The 16,991-nt window shown below is 45.8% G+C and overlaps 1 protein-coding gene and 1 long non-coding RNA gene across 2 annotated transcripts in view; one reads left to right on the plus strand and one right to left on the minus strand.

Moving 5' to 3' along the window:
• LOC115656315 (cytochrome P450 2J2-like) overlaps window positions 1-414 on the plus strand; it is a 12,750-nt gene extending 12,336 nt beyond the window's left edge. Inside the window, exon 9 of the mRNA XM_030572873.1 lies at window positions 239-414. Coding sequence (XP_030428733.1) covers window positions 239-414 — 176 coding nt within the window. The remainder of the gene's footprint in view (window positions 1-238) is intronic.
• LOC115656316 overlaps window positions 1-16,654 on the minus strand; it is a 25,173-nt gene extending 8,519 nt beyond the window's left edge. The window contains exons 1-2 of the long non-coding RNA XR_004001625.1: window positions 16,615-16,654; window positions 14,271-14,393 (exon numbers count right to left, since the gene is read on the minus strand). This is a non-coding gene — a long non-coding RNA (uncharacterized LOC115656316). The remainder of the gene's footprint in view (window positions 1-14,270; window positions 14,394-16,614) is intronic.
• Between the last annotated feature and the right edge of the window lie 337 nt (window positions 16,655-16,991).

Genomic DNA, 16,991 nt, shown 5'->3' on the forward strand with positions numbered 1-16,991 from the left:
TTTTCCGTTAGCAGAAGGAATTACGGCGGTACTGTTATTATTAATGTAAACCTGAGTGAAGGAAAATTTAGTACTAAAAACAGAAAAAAGTGACTCAGAAGGGAGGAACTGATGACAAATCCATCTCTTCTTCCTTGCTGTTCCAAAATTGCTGCTGTGTAACGCCTCATTTGTTCTGAGACCCAAACTGTTCTGACAAGAATCCTCTGGCTGACGTGCACAACTGTCTTCTTTTCAGGAAAGCGCGGTTGCCTTGGTGAGCCGCTGGCTAGAATAGAGTTGTTCCTGTTCTTCACTGCCCTCCTTCAGAAATTCACATTCCAAGCTCCGAACGACGTGAAGCTAAACCCTCAGTTCAGAGCGGGAATTACTCTCTGCCCACAGCCATACCAGATCTGTGCGCTGTCTCGGTAGGGAAAGCCAAGACATTTTTGTCATGGCTCCATTTCTCAAAATAATTAGGGTTTGCTGTGCTTGTATATAGAGCTGAATCGGCAGTTCACTATGTTTCCAAATTTCCCTGCCTGCTTCCATTCTTATAACCCAACAGGGGACCAATATCAGCAATTGAACGATTTGGGAACCTGATATTGGAAGGGGCTGTGGCTGTTATGATACATCCTACCATGACGGCAGCTCTTCCTGATGTCCCTGCCACACCAGTCTGTGTGCATGTACACTCAGGATGGCCTAAGAATTCTCACTGCCATATCAATCAGGTTGAAAAAAGGTAAGTATATTTCATGAATTCTTTCAAAAGGAACATTTTGTTTCATTTGCAGTTTTTCATGAAAAATTTGTTTTTCAATGGAAACTTTTCAAAAGAAGTTTTTTTTTTGTTTTTTTGTTTTTAATTCCACTGGTGTGGAAAAAACACTAGCTTTTCTGTCAGTTTTTGATGAGGGGTAGGGAGAACGAAAAGACAGGAGAGAAAGTGGGATTTTCCCTACCAACACAAAATTAAAAAAATTAAATTGCTTTGAAAAATGAAAAGTTTCAACCGAGATTGACACATTTCTGCAGGATTTTTTTTTATCAAAAAGACGATTTTTTACTGAAAAAATATCAACCAGTTTTAGATGCATCCTGCTGCCTCTGAATCTTGCCAGCCACCATTGTTCTCTCACCCACTGTGATCTTTGATGAGAAATCAATCCCCCTCTCCTGCCTGAAGTTTTTGTGCTGAGAGAGAACTCCTGAATCTTTAAGAAAGTTAATACTAATACATTTTTAAAACCTGCCCACCTTGGGATTTGAATTCCTAACCTATATAACAGTACTACTTATATAGTACCAGCTGCCCTGAGAGTGGCTGAGAAACCACATGGCCTTTAGATGGTGGGCAAGGCAGGGAACTAGGGCAGAGTATTAACATACGGACTATTCCAGTTGGAAGAGCCGGGTTGCTGATGGGGTTGGTTTAGTGTAGTTGAACGAAGGCTAGCTGGACGTTTCATAGGCAAATTTAGAGTGGTTCTTAATTTTATTTTTGGTGTTTATTTTATGGTGTTTAGGTGCTTTAGAAATACTTCAGAGGGTCAGCTATTTTGTTGGCTGGCTGAGGCTCAGTGTAGCTAAAGAGCAGTTATATCCCTTAGTTTGCAACATGGATAGTATTTTCAAGGGTAGTTTAAAAGTATTTGTTGAGCAATGTTGGATTTTGGCCCTATCATTCCTGAAAAGTGATTCCTCAAGAAATTCTAAGAGTAAAAGGAGTTAATTAATTTTTTTTCCAAATTTAAAGATAACTTTCTGCAAAAAAGTTCCAATAACTGACATTTTTAAGTTAATAAAGAGCACTTGTTTGTATTGTTATTTATATAGCTAATTTGTTTACTCAGAGTTGTACTAACAAGATAAAAGAGCTCCAAGCCCAGGTTCTGAGCACCCAGGACAAAATGCAATGCACACCTAACAGATCTTTCTAACTGTTTCACTGAAAGCCTTACACTAACAGCAACATGAGTATAACCATACCATCCAGAAAAATCCCCTACTAGAGTCCCAGTGCTTATATGTTCCATTCTATGCATCCGATATATACTCTTCTTATATGTTCCATTCTATGCATCCAATGAAGTGGGCTGTAGCCCACAAAAGCTTATGCTCAAATAAATTTGTTAGTCTCTACGGTGCCACAAGTACTCCTGTTCTTTTTGCGGATACAGACTAATACAGATGCTACTCTGAAACCTGAGTGCTGGAACTGTACACAAAACCCACTGAACACAAAAAGCACTTTTCCCTTCTCTAGATCTCCTATCTAAGAAGCTATGTATACAGCTGTAGATTCCATATCTCCTAGCTCCCACTACTGTGCCTACATGAAAAGACCATTTATCCTGCACTTGCAATAGTAGATGCTTAGTTCAAGTAAATATAATCACCATTACTTGAAAAGCAATTTCCCTTTGGCTCCTTCTTCTTTTTCCCTATCATTTGTGTGCATGAATATTTGTATGTGCCTGTGCCTGTTTTCAATCATAAGGTTGCTCGCGGCTTCCTGAAATAGGGTCATATTTCTGTGAATGGGGGTTCATGAAGCCAACCATTTTCACCAGTTCCCCCTAACCCCTGTCCAACCACCTGCTGAAAACCCAAGGAGTCAGTGGAATGGCATTAGAGTTCAGGACATTTTTCTTCCCCAGTCAAGTTGCATTGTTCTTTTCCCATTTATTCTGCTCTAAAACCTCATCAGCCTACTCCTGAACCAGATGGGAGGCTTGTGAGGAAAAATAGTTAATACAATTATGATGGATGCAATGTAGTGCTGATGGCGATTTGGATGGGCTCCTTAATGATGGCATTAATGACACAAGAAGAGACTATTGCTTTCATTGGAGGATTCGGTCTCAAACTCAGAGAGAGGGTGTGTATTTCTGAGTTTATTTGGCAACTTCATGAAGACCGCTGAGGGGGCAAGAGTAGGTTAAAGAGGGGCCTACTGCTAGTTTACGACAACCCCACCACCATACACTGATCTAGCACCTTTCAGCCCCAAGGATCCCAAAGAGACTTACACACGCAATCCCCCCCGAAGCGCAGCAAGCGCTGATGACAGCCAGTTAGCAGCCATTGCGTAGCACCCTGCCCAACTTTGGGGATGAAGCAGAAGATAGGCTGGAGTCTATAAACCAGGTGTATGTGAGGGGAAATGGGCGTAGTCAGTTATTCTCCTATTACATTTCCTCTGCTGCTTCTTTGGTATGGTGAGAGTGGCACAGTAAAAGCAAAGGCTGACTACAGTTAAGATCCATTTACTCTGCTTACATTAGAAAACAAGATTTTTCTGAGTCCCTTCTCAAAGCGAACCCACCCGCTGCCTCCGAAGGAATTAAATGTACATCATTTTTCCATGTAATCATTTTGCCAAGCAGGGAGGCCTTTCCAAGGATTTCTACCCATGTATACCCAGCCTGAGGGTGCGAACACAGGTCCCAGCATCCATCCCCCCTAAGAAAGCCGAATCCTCTGAAGTTCAATGAATCTGCACCAGAGCAGTGCTCACTGCAGCTTCATCTATTATACCTCCCCTCAGCATAAAGGGGGAACATCTGCTGGAGCCAGTCATAGAACCACGTGTTCTGCTCGTACCTTCATGTTCTCTAACTTACATTTCTCCGGGGGGCGGGGTTTGGCCACACCATAGATTAACAAACACACAATTACAAATGTTTGCTGGGGCAGTGGGGGAGAAGGAGAGTGATACTGGAGATGAGGATAGGTTATGTGCAAAATAATCTCCAGCAGGTTGTCTATTTGCAGGTTTCTTCCAGTTTATTTTGCAAGTCTTGGCTATGGCTCCAGGCCTTTTCTCCTGCTGCTTGTTTCACTCACGGCTGATGTACTTCACTGTGCATTTGTTTAATTTCACCTTGAGCACAAAGAACATATCCTGTGTTACCCAGGGCCTTCAGAACCCAAAGAAGTGATAATGTAACTGTTTCACTCCAGGCGGTGTCAGGAATAAATCAGCGGGAACACAGCACTTCAGGCTGATGAAAAATTGATACGAGTAAGAGTGCTCTTACCTAAAATCACAATTTATTAGATGTAAGCACACTTGTGACAGTTAGTAGTGACCCCCGAACAGTTAGTGGCTTTATAATAGCTGGCAACCATGAGGGGAAATAGGATGCATCACGGACACAATAGCCTGAACTTTTGAACTGTCTTCCCTTATCGGTCTTGAGGCAGTTGAAGCTGGTCTTAAGCCGGTTTTTGCTGAGCAGATTGCAGAAGTGCAGGGTTTGCTAACCACCAATCAAATGCTAACAGAATCAAAGCCTGTGTGTGAGTGTGTATAAAAGATTCTTGGTTTTTGTATGGAGTAGAGTTTTTTTGTACCAAGGTACAGAACTCTCCTTTCTTCTGCAGAATAAAGCAACCTTTCCTTATCCCTGTCTGGCTGTCATTGGCTCTCAGCTAGGCGGACCCGACATTTCGGTAACACACTCAAACACAAGCAATAGGTTTAGAACATCCCACATAATTACCTAGAATCTGAGCTGGTATTGAGCAACTAGCAGCATGTCTGTGATAGCTGGTCTTTTCCCCCCCGGGGAGTATGATGTGAGGAATTTCTCTCAGAATAACTTCAGAGAACTGTTCCAAAGTACACTCTATTACCTAGTCTTTTTATAGCTACCTTTTATACAACACATAGCTTATAGTGACCCCTACTGGGTCGTCTACTCTCCTATCTTCAGTAAACTACTTATCAACAAACCATTCACAACAATCTTAGCCATAATAAGCTTCTATATAAAACACACTCAAACTCAAGGTCTCCAGCCACTTATTTTCTTTCAGTCTCAATTTGTTAACTCTTTTCTCCCTTCCTCCCACTCTGATTAGCAGGAACTGCAAGTCTGCAGCTAGCATTTGACCTTGCCTCCAGAAGTCCTGCTTCTACATATAAACCCTCAACTAGATGGTGTGCTATTTTATTAATTCATAGTGGCTGAATGCACACAATATGCTGACAATTAGCTTGATCAAAGTCTGGGGTAACAACACCCCTCCATTCCAGGGCTCTTATTCGATAATTGCTTAGCAAGGCATTTCCCTCCCCTCGACTCCCAACATCCACATAGTTAGTATCTTGCATAGAAGGCTGTTCTGTGATGGCTTTTTTAGCATTTCAGATTTTTTTCATGCATATAACTTATGCTCCTGTTCAGATTGCTCTTCCACTCTTACCGCAGCCACGGCTAAGTATCTACTGAACAATTTCAAATAAAGTCCAGTGTCTGGCTAAAACCAGAATGTTCACAATGAAGAGCGAACTTCTGACTCTCTAGCACCTAGGGATTCTTCAAGGGCAGAGGACTCCCTCTCTAGTCAAGCTAGCTGGCTCTAAGGTTGCTTTATGGCACCAGAGGGTCTGAACTAACACATTTATAGATAGAACATTAACTCTTTTCTTTAAATTGTGAAGCAAGATCCTACTCATGGATCCGTCCGCTGGTTAAGGCCAACTGAGTGAGGCCTTGTAGTTGGGTGATCACCCGCTCCTGCCTGGGAGGGTTTAAAACAGCCCTGGAGAGGGCTGTTGCTGGAGTAAGTAACTCCCAGGCTGATTTGGGGAAGTAGGCTCAGGTGTGGCCATGCCCCAATCAGGGCTCAGCTGGCCTTTATAAGAGGGCAGTGAGTCAGGTGCAGACAGCCTCTCTCTCTAGCCTTTGGAGAGGGAGGGACCAGGTCGCCTGGGGAGCTGAGGAAGGTACCAAGGGTTGAGCAGTGCTGGGGAAGGGCCAGGGAGCTAGGGAGCTCCAGCCTAGCAGAGCCCCAGGCTGCAGGTCGAAGGAAAGGCCCACTCAAGGGTATTAGGGCTGCCGAGGGGCAGCTCCATTATAGATAGAGGCGGCAGGTCCAAACCCAACCTTGCCTGTGGTGAGTGGCTTATACTGCAGTCTGCCCCAGGGAGCGGGGGCTAGTTGGTGACTGGCAGAAGCCTACGACTGAGGTGGGGATAGCGGGTGGCAGTGGGGGTTCCCCCGGGAGGGATGACCCAGATACTGAGGGATATACTGCCAGGGGGCAAGGCCCTGGTGTGCAAGGGGCACTGGATCCGTGAGGGACACGAGTGCTCTGGTGAAAGCAGGACACCTGCCTGCAGAGTGCGCTCTGATGGCTGGAGAACTAATTCCCAGAAGGTACCAGAAGGAGACGCGATGCTTATGTGCCGCTATTACACTGAGTGGCTCTCACATTTTTTAACACTTGCTCCATGCCCTCTGCTTACATCCCCTCCACCTCCGTCCCCCAAATGTATGCTGTAAGGATTAGCACAGCCTTTCTATTTGAAAGAGTTTGGGCTAATACTATCTCTTTGGGAATTCCCGGCAGAAGGTCCTAGCAGCTCAGGAATGTACCCGCCAGACAACTGGCACACAGTTGGGCAGCAAGTCCCCTGTGACGTGGCTACCCTCTATTTTCAGTGTGCTTGCATGATCAGAACTAGCATGGCTATGCTGCCAGCAGGCGGATTTACACCTCTAGCCTGATATGCAGATATTGCCTTAGGGTCTGTCTACACTTCAAACACTGGTGCAGCGCTTCAGTGTAGACACTCACTATGTCGATGTGAGGGGTTCAGCAAGCAGTACAGTTAATCCACCTCCCCAGGAGGCAGCAGTGAGGTCAATCAATGAACTCTTCCACTGACCTAGCACTGTCTACACTGGGGTTAGGGCAGCATATGTATGTCTCTTGGGGGGTGGATGTTTCATGCCCTGAGGGACAGAGCTATTCTGAGGTCAGTTTCCACTGTAGACACGCCCTCACTGGTTACATAGAATAAACCCCACTGAGCCTTCATTTAAGACGTTAGGGCCCTTTTTCACTGCTGACACTCCAAGCCCTGATTTCTACGTTGCTTACAACACACACTGAGCTGTTAGCAACCGTGAGGCTATTCAGTTGCATTAGGATTCTGCCCTCTAGCCTTGCCCTCTCACCCACTGGAACATTTCTGTACCTCTCCCCTCCATTCAAGGGGTGGTTTCCAATCTTGAGGCACTAAGGCCCTAATCCCCCCCACCCATAATTCTCATTATGCACCACATAATAGGTGTGCTCCAGTCTGTCTCTCTTAGCTGGACAGTATATGAGTATCCTAGAGAGTCTTTAAACATTGTAAGTATATATTCATTTAGTGAGCAAAGAACATGACATATACCCCTCGTTGCATTAGGAAGATGTCTCTCTGTATTTTATGTTGTACATGCATCCTACATGAACATTTCATTATCGATGTGAAGGATAACTGAGGATGGTAGCCATGTTTACCTGTAACAGATCTCTGCCTTTGCCACAAGCTATTTCTGCTTTTGCTTGGCCTGCTCGCTGTTGTCCCCCTTTAGTGCCTCTTCTTTTCTCCCCAGCTTTTGATGCTTTGTATGGCCCATGCCAGCTGGGGCCTCTTTATTGGCTATTCTCATCGCATAGACAAAGCAAGCCACATCATTCCACGGTTTAAATTTGGCTCACTGTTGGAGGAGATGTGGTGAGACCGTTACAGAAGGTGTGCAGATTTCGATTGCTGCCAGACAGAGTCACCCAGTCCCAATCATGATTGCTTCCAGAGAAACAAACAAACACAATCTGATGCTGTTGGCAGCCTAGCTGCTGGCAGATGGAGAGCTGATGTGCCTACAGACTGACCCTGAAGAACTACCTTTAGGTGTGAGAATCTTGAGTCCTTAGCCAGGTTCCTCACATTTCTTAATGTTGCCAGTAGATAAATGCATGACAGGCTCTCAGCCCAAAACGTAACTTGTGGGAAGTTCAATGGCAATGCCACACAAAGATTTAGGAAAAGCATTTTGACTCTGGAATAACAGCTTTGGGGGCATTTTGTTCTCTTTCTTGATAATCACAATGTAAAAACTGTTAATAACAGTTTGTAATACAGGAGGCCCCAAGTCCAATTGGGACTATAACACCCCAAAGTCCCTACTCTGGAGAACTAACAGTTCAAACAAACAAGATAGACAGAGGGAGAATATTCTGATCCCCATTTTAGTGATGGGGAACTGAGGAGAAGAGAGAGACTAAGTGACCTGCTGAAGGCCACAGAGGAAGATATTAGCAGTGCAGGGCATTGCACCCATGTGTCTTGAGTCCCAGTCCAGTGGCTGGACCGTATGATTGTACTTCCTGTCAACTTTTCTCAATACCACCTCCCCCTACATCATATTGATATATAAAACCCTCCAAGTCATTTCCTTCCTAGCTTTCATCATTTGCAGATGACACTAAACTGCTCAAGATAGTTAAGACCAAAGCAGACTATGAAGAACTTCAAAAAGATCTCACAAACCTAGGTGACTGGGCAACAAAATGGCAAATGACATTTAATGTGGATAAATGTAAAGTAATGCACATTGTGGAAAATAACATCAACTATACATACAATATGATGGGGACTAAATTAGCTAAAACTAATCAGGAAAAAGATCTTGGAGTCGTCATGGGGGATAAAGAATAATACGGAGCATATTTTATTGCCATTATATAAATCCATGGTACGCCCACATCTTGAATAATGTGTCGAGATGTGGTCTCCTTATCTCAAAAAAGATATACTGGCATTAGAAAAGGTTCAGAGAGGGGCAACTAAAATGATTAGGGATTTGGAATGGGTCCCATATGAGGAGAGATTAAAGAGGCTAGAACTTTTCAGCTTGAAAAAGAGAAGACTAAGGGGAGATATTATAGAGGTATATAAAACCATGAGTGATGTGGAAAAAGTGAATAAGGAAAAATTATTTACTTGTTCCCATAATGTAAGAACTAGCGGCCACCAAATGAAATTAATGGGCAGCAGGTTTAAAACAAATAAAAGGAAGTTCTTCTTCACCCAGTGCACAATCAACTTGTGGAACTCCTTGCCTGAGGAGGTTGTGAAGATTAGGACTATAACAGTGTTTAAAAGAGAACTGGATTAATTCATGGAGGTAAAGTCCATTAATGGTTATTAGCCAGGATGGATAAGGAATGGTGTCTCTAGTCCCTGTTTGTCAGAGGGTGGAGATTGGCAGCAGGAAAGAGATCACTTGATCATTACCTGTTAGGTTCACTCTCTCTGGGGCACCTGGCATTGGTACAGCCATTCTTATGTTCTTTCTCAAACAACATTGTCTTTGGCTGTACGACAGCTTTTAGTTAACATGCACAAAGAGCACTTCTGATATTTATATAAAAAAAGGCTGTTTGTATGTTGGGGGCCAAACATTCCCCTTCATGAAGAGGAGCCGTGAGCCCTGAATGGTGGGTGTCCTTTTTAAGACGCCATTCCACCATATTCTGCTTTCCGGGAAACAGGACTGGTGGCAGAGCAGAGCAGTCAAGGGCGAGTTGACAATAGTTCAAGCATAAGATTGAGCTCCACGGAAAGCAAGCCAGTTCCCATGGATCTTGGCCTATTTATGCTTTCCCCTATACCACTCTCTGCAGCACTTGTTCTCTTGTGTCTGCTGGGTTATCATTAGCTAGCCCTGCTTTCCGCCCTTCCCCTCCCCACAAGAGAAGGAGTTACTGTGCTGCTCAGAGTTGTTCTACAGAGTGACTGAGGAGGCGTACAAAACGTGTACGATGAGAGGGAATGTTGCCCTTCCCCTCATTTCTCCTCATAAAATGCCCCACCCCTACGCTAAGGCACCACAGGGGTGCACATACCCCAATCTGATTTTAATTTTACAGCCATTGTAGAAAGTGGTTATTGTGTATTTGCATATTTATGCCACCTGGGAGAGTGCACTGGACCTCAGCATCATCTATTATTCAGAGTGTGGTCCAGGGCTATGAATCAGCTGTACACATTTTAACAGATTATTTTAGGTCTAGTTCATTTTCAGTTTGTTAGATAGTTGTGGTTATATTTTACAAGTTTCCTAACATAAAACTGTAAACACATCACGAGTATCTGGATTCTTTTATAACAAGGAGTCTGGTGGCACCTTAAAGACTAACAGATTTAGTTGGGCATAAGCTTTCATGGATAAAAAACTCACTTCTGAAGAGGTTTTTTTTACCCATGAAAGCTTGTGCCCAACTAAATCTGTTAGTCTTTAAGGTGCCACCAGACTTCTGGTTGTTTTTGTGGATACAGACTAACACCGTTACCCCCTGATACTTGGATCTTTAGATGTACTTGTCATTGTTCAGCATTTTATCAGGGAGAATCAGAACTGCACTTTTGGCTATGCACTTATAGTATTAAATATAATGTTAAACTAGAGGTTGGGTCGCTAACAGCAGTGCCTTAGCTCTAGGGCAGTCCCAGACTTTGCTGAAGCTGTTTATCATAACAGCTACATGTCATTCAGGCTATATGAGGGCATAGTTAAATGGCTCTTTGGTTCAATGGTTTCCATTGTTTTGGTTGAGGCCCCCCTGGAGACTGATAAACATCGCTGCCCCACACTAGACTGAATGCAAGTGTGGCAGCTGGGGATTAACTGGGTGGAGATGTGTGTGTCTATATGTCAGTACCAGTCAGAGGCAGCTAGAAAGCAAGGGGCGAGGACCAGAAGACAAACGAGACAGCCAGAGAAGCACCTAGTAGTCGCCCTAAGAGAAAGGCAAGAGCGCTTTTTTGGGCAGTGTGCTGGCTATAAGGAAGCCTTGGAATTATACACAAGGAAACTACTTGTATGATAGGGCTGCGGGGGGGGGGGGGGGAAGCAAGTGGAGCAATTTGCCCAGGCCCCGGGCTCTGCAATGGCCCCCACAAGAATGGCTGAATGCAAGAATGGCATCTGGCAGCGTCTCTTGACAGCGGCAACATGGCTCTGGCGGGGCCCCTGAGCTCCGCCCTGCTCAGAACCACATGGTAAGGGGGCAGGGCTGCGAGGTCCAGCGGGAGCTGAGCTCCCTCCGCTCGGCCTGGAGCTCTCAGCCCTGCCCCCTGACCACTCGGCTCTACGCGAGGTGGAGCTCCGGGGCCCCGCCGGAGCCACGCTGCTGCTGTCAAGAGATGCTCCTGGAAGCGTTGAGGCTCCGGGTGAGGCGGGAACCGGGGGCAAGGGGCCGGAGCCCATAGGGTTGGCTAAGGGGCAGGGAGTCCTGGGGACAGGGAGAGGGTAGAGGTTGCGGGGGTGGTCAGGGGACAGGGAACGGGGGGCGTTGGATTGTGGGTGTTCCGGGGGTCTGTCAGGAGTCAGCGGGGGGTGGATAGGGGTCAGGGCAGTCAGGGGACAGGGAGCAGGGGTGGGGTCCTGGGGTGATGGTTGGGGGGGGTCTCTGGGGGAGGGTGGGGGGCAAGGAGCAGGATGGGTTGGGGATTCTGAGGGGGCGGGCAGTCGGGGGGCAGGTGGCTGGGGGTCAGATAGGGGGCAGGGCCAGGCTATTTGGGAGGCACAGCCTTCCCTGCCCTAAAGCTCATTGAGCAGTTTGAGGCTTGCAGAAGAGCCAAGCTGTTAGCTTTTCCATTAGGGCTACCATCCCTTTCACTTCTCAAATGCCAAATTATAGTCTATATTTAATTTCAGTGCCATAGGGAGATTCACGTTAGGGGAATTTAGCTTCATTTAAAATTAGCCACTGAGGGAGGGATCACATGAGAAGAGCAATATCCTGCCCAACCTTACCAAGGGAGATCCCCATCCCCTGTGGCTCCAGAGGGGTTAATTCAGTGGTTCTCAAACTTTTGTACTGGTGATGCCTTTTACATAGCAAACCTCTGAGTGTGACCCTCCCCCTTATAAATTAAAAACACTTTTTAATATATTTAACACTATTATAAAGGCTGGAGGCAAAGCAGGGTTTCAGCTGGAGGCTGACAGCTTGCAACCCCCAGTAATAACCTCATGACTCTCTGAGGGGTCCCGACCCCCAGTTTGAGAACCTCTGGGTTAATTTAATTTTAGCACCCTGTGTCCATTCACATGCATGTGCTATTTTGAGCATTTCAGTTTTCACAACATAGGCTCATCCCAGATTCTGGAACAAGCGCAAATGCTCAGTTCGAGGAGTACCGTACATAAACTATACTAAAGACAAACCCACAGTAACATTCTCCAGTTTGTGAGGGATCCCATGGAGCCAGTCTCTAGGAAACAGATAAATGCATGAGGTTAAGTCCATTAATGGCTATTAGCCAGGATGGATAAAGAATGGTGTCCCTAGCCTCTGTTTGTCAGAAGGTGGAGATGACGGCAGGAGAGAGATCACTTGATCATTACCTGTTAGGTTCACTCCCTCTGGGGCACCTGGCATTGGCCGCTGTCAGAAGACAGGCTACTGGGCTGGATGGACCTTTGGTCTGACCCAGTATGGGCATTCTTATGATCTTATGTTCTAAGCTAAATGAACCCAAAGTCATGGAGACAGGTATGAGTCAAGGAAGCCAGCAGAGTATCAGAAACCTGGAAAAATCTCTGACTGGATGGGCTCAGGCGTTTGGTCACAAGCCGAGGTGGTTCAAAAGTTTTAGATTTATTTTAAGCAGAATTTTTTTATTGTTTCTTTAAACAATCAAACATAGCCAGCAGCAAAGATGTGGCCACGCACTTCTGAAACCCCAGAACATGTTCAGGTTTTGGCAGACTAATTTCAGCTTTTCGATTAAAAAAGCCACAACAAATTTTGAAGGAAAGCAGACATTGTCCGTGATTTTTTTGCTTTAAAAAAAAACCCTAGTTTTTGATCGAAAAAAAGTTTTGATGGTAATTATTTGTCCAGCCCTTTTAATGAGCTGTAGTGCCTTTTAGCACTAGCTGATACTGAGAGCCCGTGATACATTATAAAGAAGTTTTCTCAAAACTGGGTTTGTGCTGAGATACGGAAGGTTTAAAAATGTTGCCTGTGGGGGGGGAGGAGAAAGTGGGGCAATTTGCCCCAGGCCCCGCAGGAGCTCCCATGAGAATATAGTATTGCAACTTTTTTTTATGGAAGGGGCCCCCAAAATTGCTTTGCCCCAGGCCCCCTGAATCCTCTGGGCGGCCCTGTTGTATGATCATCCAGCAGTCAAGGGAACAGAAGTTTACACATTTTTACAAATAAACAGGATTGTATATATATAAAAACAGCCCTGCCTGATCAATTTCTCCTCCAAATGGAAACACCCCTCAAGGCCCCCCTATTAACTGGCTAACCTCTCAGGTTAAAAAAAGGGGTGACAATAATAAGTTACAGAAACTATATTGCCAAAGCTAGTAAGCAATGAAATACATGCATTAATTTACTGACTACAGGGCAGACAGCTCAGAAAGACGTACCAAACGCTGTACAAATCCATAAATGACATCATCATCATCAACCTCATTAACTGTATTGTAGTCACACTTGCGATCAGGGCCTCATTCTGCTAGGCACTGAGTCAGAGAGTCTATCCAAAAGGGACAGAAAAAAAGTACCAGAAATAAACTATTACGTCTGTTTACAGATTACTTGCCCAAGGTCACACAGGGCATCTGTAGCAGACTGGTGACCCAAACCCAAATTTCCCGAGGCCAAATCAAGTGTCTTAACAAGACCATCCTGCCCCTCTTTGAAAATAAGCTTTATACCTGTACATTACAGAGGACGATGGATTTTTTTGGTGGTGGTGGGGAGAGGGGAAGAGGCATGAAACATTGCACAGGTAAAATACAGTGTGTGCTTTTGGGCTTCATCAAATGCTCTTTTCCAGTCACTGAATCTCTTTTTATACTCTCACCATAATTATATTCAACAGAACCATGCAGGGACATGCTCTTGTTTTCCAGTGTGTGGCTCGCATCACCACCTTGCTCATGAAGTTACTGGACGTGACAAATCTAGTCTAATTGCTACACATTACACATTGTCTATGAACAGGTCATACGCATTTAAAAAATTCCTCTTTAGCTTCCACTTCCCTGGGAGAAAAAATGGAGTGGGGATTATGGGGGGGTAACAGCGCATGGAGAGAAGCCTAATGATTATTAATGTTCCTTTCCAGTGGCGGTTAAGGATACGCACAACTCTTTGCAGGAAACATTTGTGCACATGCACACACATCCCAACTCCCGCAACCAAAAGAGCAGGAAGAACATGGAGTTCAGCAGTCTTGACCATGGAGCATTAAGAATGAGAAAAAAATTTAAAAACAAACGGAAAAAACCCAGCTAGCCAGTGATGTGCCGCTATTCCAATGAGAGTAGCCTTCTAAAAACAGTGCTAACATATGTGACATCACCTGGATAAAAGTCTCTCCTCCTTCCTCCACAAGTCCCACCCAGCCCATATGCCACCTCATCAAAATCTATTTAGCCTTTATGTCTCTGCCCTGGAGTCAATACCTCTCAAGTCACGAATGCACTTTCTGTCCCAGCACCTCATGGAAGGTCCTTGAAGTGCAGCTGTTAGCAGGCAGCTCTCCCTCAGCAGCAGTGATGGAAGGTAGGTCAAATTGGAGAAATGGTCTGAAATCAATATGATGAAATTGAACACAAATGAGCAGTACGTCATTTAGGAAGGCAAAAAAAAAAATCAAACGCACAAGTACAAAATGAGGACTCATTTGCTAGACAGTAGAACTGTTTGAAAAGGATCTGGGGATTATAGGGAAGCACAAATTGAATAGGCGTCAACAATGTGATGCAGGTGCGAAAAAGGCTCATATCATTCTGGAGTGTACGAACAGGTGCATGGTATGTAAGACATGGGAGCACAGTTGCCAACTTTCACGCGGGTAAATAAGCACCCCAACTTTCACAATAAGACAAAATTCAATCTACTCCCATTTCAAAACAAGCCAGTCCCTGAGAACCCCAACACACAATGTGACTAGATCCCCCCCACCCCTCCAGCATGCGGTCTGGGATGGTGGTGGGCCCGCTGGGCACTCCTGACTCTCTCCCTTCCTTGCCCCTCACTTGCCCCTGCTTGCCTGGAGCCGATCAAAAAAAGAAGCAACAAGCCAAACAAGCTACAAGTCAAAAAGTAGCCAATGAGCCACTCAGAAGTCAATTAAGCCAAAAACAAGCCTAATTTCTGTGGTGGTTTTATTTTATTTTATTTTTTATTTTTGGTAGGTTTGGCATGTCTGCATGGGAGGTAACTGTCCCTCTCTGCTCAGCACTGCTGAGTCCTCCGCTGACGTACTGTGTCCAAAGCTGGGCACCACACCTTAGAAAAGATGTGGACTACCAGGAGAAATGGTCCAGAGGAGAGCACAAAAATGACCCTGACATGGGAGGCAAGATTAAAGCTCGGCATGTTATTCTTGAGACAAGACCTGATAACAGGCTTCGTATATGTTTAGGGCCATTCTCCATGTCCACTGAATGCAGGACAACAGGACAAGATGTAATGGGTTTAATCTATAGCAAGGGAGAGTTAGCTTAGATAATAGGAAACAATCTGTCCAACTATGAGGGTAGTTAAGAGGCAGGAGAGACTTCAAAAGGAGGTTGTGGAAGCCCTATCCCTGGAGGTATTTAAGAACAGATAGGACAAACACCAGTCAGGGATGGTCCAGAGTGCAGGGGGTTGGACTTGATGATTCCAGGTCTAAATTTCTATGGTTCTGTCCTGCTGGCAGGAGGCTAGCCCTGCAGCCTCCAGACATGCTCAGTGGGTGACTAGCATGCTCCAACAGTGGTCTGTGTGACTGCTAGAAAAATGGGGCAGCAGGGTTATTATGCTTCTAGAACCTGTGGGGCCTGAGCAAGATAAAAAAGCAGATGACATCCGTTCGCTCTCCCTCACACACATCCCTTCCCCTCCTACTGCAATGTATGGAGAGCTCTTTGCAGTCTGAGAGCTGGAATGGTGTCACACGGAATCCATATTCCAGCACGTGCAATGATCCATTTACTGATACAGTTCAGTGACCTTTCACTTGAGCTTTGGACACACTTCATGTTTTATGGCAGCTGGAGGCTGCTGCTCAAGTGCTTGCCAAGGCACTCTGCTCCCTCCCAGGGACTGCCTCTCCAGCGCTCCTATTGGCCTAGCTGAGGAAAATGGAAACCTAAACTCTAGTTTCAGCCTCTTCCCACTAGCTACATTGTTGCCACACCACTTGGACTTGGATTTCTAGCAAGCAATAGCTAGCGTGCGCTCACACTAACAAGCATGTGTCAGACATAGGACTAGCATGGTATCCCTTTAAACAGTTCTGCCCCCTGTAGTGGTGCTTGCTGTGTTGCGTTGCAGGTGCCCCTAGAAGCCTGCAGTAGCCATGTGTATATGCAGCTACGTCTGGCAGGTTGGATAGTGTTAGCAAACAGTGTTATCTGGGCCGCACCCTGCCTGTGTGATGCCTTCATTTTATGGGTTGTGTGAAGAGCAAAAGGCACAGTAACGTACGGCTCAGAAATCATTGGCCTTGTATGACTGCAGAGTTGGTTGAGTTACCAAAAGCAGAAAGTAATGACCAGGTAAGGGCAGTTATGTGGGGGAGTACAAACCCCTAATATCCTAAAGTACCATTGGCTACAGGCAGGGCCGTCCTTAGGCATAGGCAGAATAGGCAGCCGCGTAGGGCCTCACACTGCCTGGGGGCACCACTCTCCAGGCAGCCCAGACAGTGTAGAAGCAGGGCTGCTGGGTCCTAGAGAGAGCCGAATGCAGCACAGTCTGAGGAATGGGATTGGCTGCTGGGGAAGGGGTGGGGGTAGGGTTGGGGAAGGAGCTCACCTGTGAGTGTGACTTTTTCCCCCGAGCTGAGGTCAGGTGAGGCAGGCTCTGTGGCTCTGGAACCAGTATCCTTTGTTGTCTCCCATAACATCCATTCTTCTCCCCCCTGCCCCATGGAGCACCCCCTCCTTTCTCCCTCCTCCCCAGGAGCACCCATCTCTCTCTCCTCCCTCCCCTCCGTCAGGGCTGGGTTGGGTGAGGTGCTGGGGGGGGGGAGGGGAGGCTGGCTGGCTGCTGAGGAATGAAAGTGAAAGTAACTCACTTCCTGGGCAGGCAGCCAGAATTGGAATGTTACAAGGGCTTGGCTGGGGTTAGCCAGATGTGTGAAAATTCAGGATAGGGGATTGGGTTACAGTGATCAGATATCCCTATTTTAT

The sequence above is a fragment of the Gopherus evgoodei genome, chromosome 8, assembly GCF_007399415.2.
Source record: "Gopherus evgoodei ecotype Sinaloan lineage chromosome 8, rGopEvg1_v1.p, whole genome shotgun sequence".
Taxonomy (NCBI): domain Eukaryota; kingdom Metazoa; phylum Chordata; order Testudines; family Testudinidae; genus Gopherus; species Gopherus evgoodei.